General features: G+C 36.0%; 1 protein-coding gene across 1 annotated transcript in view; it reads left to right on the top strand.

Moving 5' to 3' along the window:
• Nucleotides 1–9,243, top strand: part of TBC1D23 (TBC1 domain family, member 23) — a 57,226-nt gene that overhangs the window by 9,807 nt on the left and 38,176 nt on the right. Inside the window, exon 2 of the mRNA XM_008570357.1 lies at nt 7,865–7,976. Coding sequence (XP_008568579.1) covers nt 7,865–7,976 — 112 coding nt within the window. The remainder of the gene's footprint in view (nt 1–7,864; nt 7,977–9,243) is intronic.

Genomic DNA, 9,243 nt, shown 5'->3' with positions numbered 1-9,243 from the left:
GGTCCGGTACGGGGGCAACACTGAGGGTTGCGATCCGTTGCCGGACACGGAAAAAAAAAAAAAAAAAAAGAAGAGAATCAAACTTTGCAGAGTATGTAAAGAGGACGAGGACTGCGAAAGACAACTAATGACTTCATGGAACAGTCTTAGTAGAGTGATGGAGGTTTTGAGTGAATGAGGAGAGAGTAAGTGGAGATGAGTGGAGGCCACTGTTTTCAGAGAGCTGAACTGTAAAGGGAAGGATAGATGACTTTTTGAAGGGGAGTAGGTTATGTATAGGACCTTTTGAATAAGTAAATGTGAAAATATTTGAGGAAAGGAGAATAATCATCACAGGCTGCATTTATATTTTTAAATGCTAGAAGTACTTTTAGTGAAGATATCTGCGTCTGTTTTTTTCTCTTGGGTCTGTTTAATACTGTTAGAAGACTCAAAGTTTTGAACAATATCCTATGCAATAGAAACAATGTATTTAAGATGTTTACACAGCAGGTTTTGGACTTTTATTGATTTCCCAGTAATGCAGCTTTTGTATATTTTTAAAAAACAATAATATATCTTAGACCCTGACCACTTTAAGACACAAAATTATTTTTTTAATTTGGTAGTTGGGTTTTCTTTGTAATTTCTCTATACTCTGTATTTAAGTTTAGGGTGATTATTTATATTCTTAGTCCTAAGTGGTCTTTTTGACATACTATGTACTCTTTCATTGTGTTTATGATTACAGAAAAGGATTAGATTTTAAGATTTTTGAGAAGCAGTGCAATTGATACAGCTTAGTTGATAGACTAAGTTGATAGAGATGTTTAATGAATTATAAAAAATTTTCAATCCAGAAAACATTCTATCTTAAGTGTTTTGAATTTGATTGTTAGGAAAGAAGCAAAGATGATAGGGAGAGTGGTCACTGTGGGTGGTGGGGCCAAATAGGAATGAGAAATGATGGAGATGTGTAAGGGAGGGGGCAGGTAGGTTTAAGATGAGGGAGAGATGATGACATATTGTGAAGAATTCTTTCAAAAAGCTCTGCTGTGAAAAGAAGAAACAAGAGTTTGGTAGCTAGATGGAAAGGGAAAGTTTGGAGGAGTTTTTGTGGTTGCCATTGCTGATGATGTTGTTTCTAATGGCAATACTTGAGCATTTTGGCTCAGAGAAAAGAGCCAGCAGAGAGTGGGAAGTGGGAGGTAAGAGAGAGGGGTAATTGGTGGCACATGGCTCCAGAGGAGTTGGGGTGGGGTAGATAAGACTCGGTGAAGTTGTCAGTCTTAGACTAGAGAAAGGATACCTAGTCTCCTGTAAATATGGGAAAGAAGGAAATGATGTCTGGGCTGATGATACATTGTTTATGTTTGGTTGTTTTTGGAGAGGAGCTGAGGGAAGAGGAGCAAAGGGAACAGAAGCTTGCTTTGCTATATTTTCTCTTTGGAATCAGAAATAAAGTCACCTAGGTAAAGTGGCTGTGTAAGGGGTCTGAAGAAAGTGGTGGATAGAAGATTTTCAGGCAGCATTGATGCCTAGCAGATATAGAAGGTGATGAATTTATGATAGCATCACAAAGTAGTCTTATTTTCCCACAAAGTCTGCACTGAGCAGACTGTAGGAACAAAGAAGGCAGAACTGGTTAGATTAATCCAATGTCGGGTATTTTCATTTTCAGCTTTCTGAATGTGGCAAAAAGACCAAGTAGTAAAGAAGTTGAGGGTGTTGTCAAGAATGTGCTAAAAGTCTTGGGCCATGGAATCAAGAGTGAGGACATAAAGCCACACAAAAGCTCTTCTAACGAATCTATGCCACCCTTCCACCCTTTTCCCTTGACTCTATCCACAGCGAGCATGAGGAGGCCACCTCCAGCCCAAAATAAATTTTCTTTTTTTTCTAAAAGATGATCGGTAAGGGGATCTTAACCCTTGACTTGGTGTTGTCAGCACCACGCTCAGCCAGTGAGCAACCGGCCATCCCTATATGGGATCCGAACCCGTGGCCTTGGTGTTATCAGCACCACACTCTCCCGAGTGAGCCACGGGCCGGCCCCCCAAAATAAATTTTCTAACATATTCAAAAGTTGAACTAAATATTTTTGTATCTCTTAACTTTCTTCCAAGTTTAATTATATATGTAAATCTTTAGAAGACAGTGTTGTCTGCTACTGGTTGAGCTTTTTTTATCCTGTTTATGCTTCCAGTATTCAGTATTGGAGAAGTAAATATAAAGTAGCACATATGCCACATTGTTTCCTTCCTAATGATTATGTAAAGTGTCCTTTCTTAAGTAGCAGTTACTTAATACTCTAAGCAAAGAAAAATGTGTTGGAGGTGACAATTTTTATCATTCTGTGTTTTCTCCTTACAAATGTATTATATTTGCTCATTTTAGAGAATACAGGAACCCACCTTCCCCCCAAAAGAAAAGAAATTAAAACTCCTCCGTAAGCATACCACTAGAAATGTATGTTTTAAAAAATATCCTCCCTAATGTGTATGGCAAAGAGTGGGTAGGGATAGTATACTTTCTTTTAGATGCACATATGTTTGTACATTGATTTTAAAACTTTTTTTCACTTAATATATGTCTTTAATATCATAAACATCTTTGTGTATCATTAATTGTTTTTCAGCATTTCAAATTATTATTTAGAATTTCATCTGTTGATTTAAATCAATTTCTATTCTAGGATAGTTACTTTATTTGTATTTTTCATGGTTAAAATAAGCACTGCTTTGAACATGCTTGTAGCTAAATCATTTTACTCATTCTCAGTTATTGCTAGGTAAAATGTTAAAAAGGAATCCATAAATATTTAAATTAGTTAAACAGTACATTCAAATATAATGTATAAATATACACAAGGTGTACCGACTGATGCCATGTGAGAAGTGAAAGTCTATTTTCCATCTCATTTCTCTGAACTATCCACCTTTCATGATTTTGTCTTTTGTTCTTATGGATATTGCCATAATTCTAAATAATATTTGATACCTTCATTACTTGGATTGTTAACATTAAACCATATTTATTGATTATTGAATAACTCTTGAGGGAATTTGTGCTAAGGAGAAGTGGGAAAAGATTAATGCAAGGAAAATTTACTAAAGTACCAAATACCAAGCAGTAGGAGAATAGCCAAATCAATTATTCAGCCATTGAAAATCCTATTTTTTTTTTTTTTTTGTCTTTTTTCCATGTCCGGCAACGGATCGCAACCCTCAGTGTTGCCCCCGCACCGGACCGGGGACCGGCAACGGGATCGCAAGCCTCGGTGCCGCTCCCGCGCCTCGCTCAGCCAGTGAGCGGGAGCCAGTCTGTATGTGGGATCCGAACCCTCGGACGGGAGCGCCGCCGCGCTTCCCAAGCGGTGCACTATCCAGTGCGCCACCAGGCCGGCCCGAAAATCCTATTTTTTAAAAAATATTGAATGATCAGAGAAATGTTCATGATTTTTTGAGAAACATAAATAAGTGAAACCTACAGTGTACAAAATAAATTTTCAGTATAATTAAGTTTTGTTTTATGTGTATGTCTATATATATATATACACACACACACATTCATTCATATACACATACACGTGTGCAAAACTGGAAAGTAATTCACAGAATGTTAACAGTGATTTTCTCATGGTAGTAGAATTTTTATTTATTTTTTTATATATTGGCCAATTCTCTAAAATGACTATGGTAAGAAAAAAGTCATTTTTAAAAAGTTCGGTAATAATAACAAGACTAATAGTATTCATGGCTTCCATTTATTGAAGAATTATTATGTGGCCAAGTATTACACTTAATACTTCGTGTTCAGATATTTATTTAAGCATTTATTGACCCTTCAGGGTAGACACTGTATTTCTACATATATTCCTTGCATAAAATCACATGGCTGTTGAGTTGGGCCATTCTGGCTCCAAAGCCCCAAATCATGAACTTTTATGATATACTCAGCAGAAATGATTTTTTTAATTGTGGTAAAATACACATGAGAAATTTACCATCTTAACTGTTTTTTTGTGTACAGTTCAGTAGTATTAAGCACATTTACACTGTTGTGCAGATAATCTCCAGAACTCTTTTTGTGTTGCAAAATTGAAACTTGATTATATCCATTAAACAGCTCCCCATTCTTCCTTCCCTCAGCCCCTGTAACCTCTATTCTACTTTCTGTCTTTATGAATCTCATGTAAGTGGAATTGTACAGTAACTGTCTTCTGTGACTGGCTTATTTCACTTAGCATAATTTTCTCAAGGTTCACCTATATTGTAGCATGTGTCAGAATTTTCTTTCTTAACATTGTGCAAATACTTACATATGTTAGAATTTACTCACCATTTGGTTGAGGGAAAAAAATCTAAGATAGTTGCTAGCTTGAGTATAAACATTAAACTAATTCCATATAAATTTAGTCACATTGTTTGCCTGGCTATAATTATAAAGCACCTTGCGTTTCAGTGCTTAGATTTTTGCCACAAAACAACAGGTGAGGGGAGATGTTATGTTTTATTTTGGTTTTGAAAATGTCATTGATAGGGCCAGCCTCAGCTCACTTGGGAGAGTGTGATGCTGATAACACCAAGGGCCAAGGGTTCGGATCCCTATATAGGGATGGCCGGTTAGCTCACTTGGGAGAGCGTGGTGCGGACAACACCGTGCCAAGAGTTGTGATCCCCTTACCAGTCAGAAAAAAAAAAAATGTCATTGAAAAATCATTGATGATAACCTCTAGTGTTATACTAACATTTTAAAGTTTCAAAGTCACAGAGCCAGGAGGAGGTGGATTTCTCCTCCTTTCCATTCCCAAAGCTTTGCATTTGCTCTATCCTGAACTTTCTGAGAAAAGGAGAACATTACTTGTTTTTCATACTTACTAAAATAAATGGACAAGGCCTGTACTTTTCTATCTTAAGACTTTGTCTGCATGTCTAGTACCAGCCTTGTAAGGTCAGAACAGACATGCATTTTGCTTTTGTATGTTATAATTGTTTTGCTTGTTCTAAAGTAGAAACATGGTTTAGGGAGAAAAGTTGTTTGAGAGCTAAATGCCGTGGAGTTCCAATCTTGGCTTGGTCCTTCTATGAATTATTTAATTGCACAATTTTCAGCTCTTTGCTACTTTTACAAGCATGTATGTAATGGTAAAGGTCTCATAACTGAACCTTTGAATGCCTTGTTCAGAAGATAACGTTACTTTTAATTATTTAGGTTTGTGAGACGTGTCCTTTACTCGTAGCACTTTCTGGTCTCCAAAGGAGCTGTTGCTCAAGGTTGTACTTACTTCTGGAGACCACGTGTGTTGTTCCCCGGGGGCAGCATCAAAGAATCCAACAGCAGCTGTATCAACAGAGATGTTCTTGTACATTGTTAGTTAAAAAGTACTTCGAGATTTGGGCATTTTGCCCCAAAATACTCACTTTGTTGTCTGGAATAGTAAGGACTTGGCAAAGTAACTTCAAAAAGAAAATAAGGATTTTGGGGCCGGCCCGGTGGCGCACTGCTATAGTGCGCCGCTTGGGAAGCGCGGCGGCGCTCCCGCCGAGGGTTCGGATCCCACATACAGACCGGTTCCCGCTCACTGGCTGAGCGAGGAGCGGGGGCAACGCTGAGGGTTGCGATCCCGTTGCCGGTCCCGGTCCGGTACGGGGGCGACACTGAGGGTTGCGATCCGTTGCCGGACACGGAAAAAGACAAAAAGGAAAAAAAAAAAGAAAATAAGGATTTTGCACTGAAAAATGGAAAATTATAGTTCTTCATTTATTTGATAAAATAATTTCCTCTCATTAAATGGTGTTTTCAGTTCCTCATTTCATTTACACATTTGACCTCTTAAATATATGGTATTTATTGACCAAAGATGCCATTAAATTTTTCTTAATTTCACAGTTACAAGCAGTGCTTCAAATTATAATAGGCTGTCTTTTATATTTTGTCCAGAATAGAATATATAAACCCTAGTGTTTATCAACTATAGGCCTGAACTGCCTCTCAGTGATAAACTTGAAATCTCTTTCCCTCCCTTCCCTTCCAACACTTTGTTAACCATATAGCAGAACAAAATGTTTCTTGTGTGATCTATTTTCTTGTTCATGTGAATTTGTAGTAGCTTTCTTAAGGAACCTTTTAAATTTGATCAGCACTTTTCTGTTGAATATGGTCCCAAATAATTATGTTTTCATTTAATTACTTTCCTGTAAGAGGGCAGCACTTTATGAAATTTATACTTTTAAACTAATATTCTTAGAATCTTATCAATGGGGAAGGTTTACATTGAGGAATGGGAGTAATTTATTTTATTAAGAACTGCAAAAATAGGACAAAAATTCTGATTTCCTGATCCTAGTGGGATGATGTACCTTTTAGGCTGCATCAAAGAATGTTAGAAATTGTTTGGCTGAGTTATGAAAAAATTTTAAATATGTACAGATTTTTACTTTTATTTCTGGCAGTTGGCCTGTAAGGGGATCCGAACACTTGACGTTGGTGTTATCAGCACCACACACTGCCTATTGAGCTAACCAGCCAGCCCTTATGTACAGATTTTTAATGTATTGTGTACTAAAATTATAAATGACTGAAACCTCAGCTTTTGAAAATTCCTAGGGAATTAATTAATTTAACTGGTTATTTTTTTTGGCTAAAAAGCATTCATACCTTTGTGAAAGTTTTATTTTAATTACATACAAATGAAAATAGAATTCATTCTTTACTTACTTTTCTCTTTAAATATAGTAGACTGAACATCAATGCTTGATGATTTACTTGATAATTTACTTTGACGTGGTATTATTATTTGCTTTAATATATAATACCAGTAGAGTCTTTTTTGTTCCTCTAACATTTTTTTTTTCCTTTTTGTCTTTTTTCGTGACCGGCAACGGATCGCAACCCTCAGTGTCGCGCCCGTACCGGACCGGGACCGGCAACGGGATCGCAACCCTCGGTGTTGCGCCCGCACCTCGCTCAGCCAGTGAGCGGCCGGTCTGTATGTGGGATCCGAACCCTCGGCGGGAGCGCCGCCACGCTCCCAAGCGGTGCACTGTAGCAGTGCGCCACCGGGCCGGCCCCGTTCCTCTAACATTTATCGAATACTTATTGTAAGCCAGGCACTGCTCTAGGCATGATATCCGTGTGGTTGTGTACTAAATAGTCTCAGAGTGCACTGCTTTGAGTTCTTCGCTGAATTTTATGGTATCTCCTTCTTGCCATTATTTAGTATAATATTAAGAGCATGAATTCAGGAACCAGACTGTTAAAATTTGAATCCTGGCTCTACTACTAATTAGACTTGTGACCATCTCACCACTAAACTTTTGAAAGAATAGTAATTTTTAAATATAAAATGGTTTCTTCAGTTGTCTCATAAATGTGCAAAACCCCCCTTTACCTCAACTTTTGCATCTGTAACTGGAGCCAATGGTGTAACTTACCTCATAGAGTTATTGTGAGGATTTAAAAGAACACAAAATGTTTGGAGTGTTACTTGGCAGATAGATAGTGCTAACATAATGTGTTAGTTATTACTGCTACCATGAATAATGTTATTACTATGACATCTCAATACTGTCAGTCTGTTTGCCCCAAATTTTTTGATCTGAGAAAATTTTCTCTTTAAATTTTCTAATCTGGGAAAACAGATAACCAAACTTGTTAGAAGTAAGTGCAAAATAAGAATTAATTGACTGTATGACACATGAGATTCCCCTTCAAGGAAACAGAATGTATAATGCTATGTATGCTGTGGCATTACATTTTGGCTGCGGAGAACCCTTTTTTCCTTAGACACAGCCTTTAATAATAGGCCAGGCTTATTAATGAATCGTGAATAGGAAAAAATATGAAGTAAAGTTTATCATAATAAATATGACTTATTTTTTAGGGAAAAAGATCTTGAAGAAGCTTTGGAAGCAGGAGGTTGTGATCTTGAAACTTTGAGAAATATAATTCAAGGGAGACCACTGCCTGCTGATCTGAGGGCCAAAGTTTGGAAGGTAACTGGAAACTAAAATTAATAAAATGTTATCACCTAAGAGTAATATTTTTAAAAATTTATTTTCACCTGTCTCATTTGCACAAACCTTATCTTGTGAGCATGCCACATCTAGATTTGTCAAATAGAACAACTTACTAAAATGTGTGTTTTTGTAGTGTTTGGTATATTTGATAATAATGGATTAGGTTTTGAAAGGTAATATTGTTGGGGTTTTTGATTCTTTAATGAAACAGGGAAATACAACCAGTGAGTGAAATAGGGTATACAGTTGCAGATATGGAATGATCCTCAGCTATGTTAAAAAGAAGAAAAAAGGAAATATGTCTCTGGGTGTTGGGGTTATAGGAGATTTTTCTTTGCTTTATTTTCCTCTTTTCACCTGTGCTCCAGTGCTTGGGTATTGTTATTTTTAAAATTTTTAATTAAAATGTTGTTATGATTACAAAAGAAATACATATATTTGTGAAAACCTGTATAACATATAAGCACAAAGGATAAAAATGATCTTTTATCTACCACCTATAGGTAAAACATGTAATAATGTCTTGATGTATATCTTTTTACTTTTTTCCCTGTGCGCATATATATTTAACAAAAGTGGAATTATGCTTGTACATAGCATTCTGAATGTTTTATTATAGAGATTTAAGCACATACAAAAGTATAGAGACTTGTATATTGAACCCCCATGTGCCCATAACCCAATTTTAACTATTATTTGGCCAGTCTTGTTTGATTAGTACCACTATCTTTTCTTTCCCACGCCACCCACTGGATTATTTTAAAGAAAATCCTTGATAGCATACCAAAATACTTTAATATGAAAGTCTGAAAGATAAGGATTCTTTTTAAATAACCACAGTACCACCAAACACTTAAAAGAATAGTAATTCCTTAATATCATAAAATTTGTCTTAAGTTGTCTCATACATGTATTTTTATAGGTGATTTGTTTAAATCTGAATTATAGAAGACCCACCTGTTGCATTTGGTTGATACATCACTTAAGATTCTTTTAATCAATACGGTGTTTTTTAACATTCTTAAAAAAAGACTTACAAAATAGCAAGAACATATTCTCAATTAATTAAATATTCTTCTGTATAATTAAAAAATTTTTTTAAATTTATAGATAACATGTTTTTATCATGTATTCTTTTGTATAATTTTAATTGTACATGGCACATATCCAATATCACATTCTATATTGGTTTTTTTTTTTTTTTTTGTCTGTCTTTTTCTATGTCCGGCAACGGATCGCAACC

This window comes from Galeopterus variegatus, unplaced genomic scaffold (assembly GCF_000696425.1).
Source record: "Galeopterus variegatus unplaced genomic scaffold, G_variegatus-3.0.2 Scaffold596, whole genome shotgun sequence".
In the NCBI taxonomy this organism is placed as follows: Eukaryota; Metazoa; Chordata; class Mammalia; order Dermoptera; family Cynocephalidae; genus Galeopterus; species Galeopterus variegatus.
The sequence above is the reverse complement of the archived record's forward strand: the minus strand, read 5'-3'. Positions and strand labels throughout refer to the sequence as shown.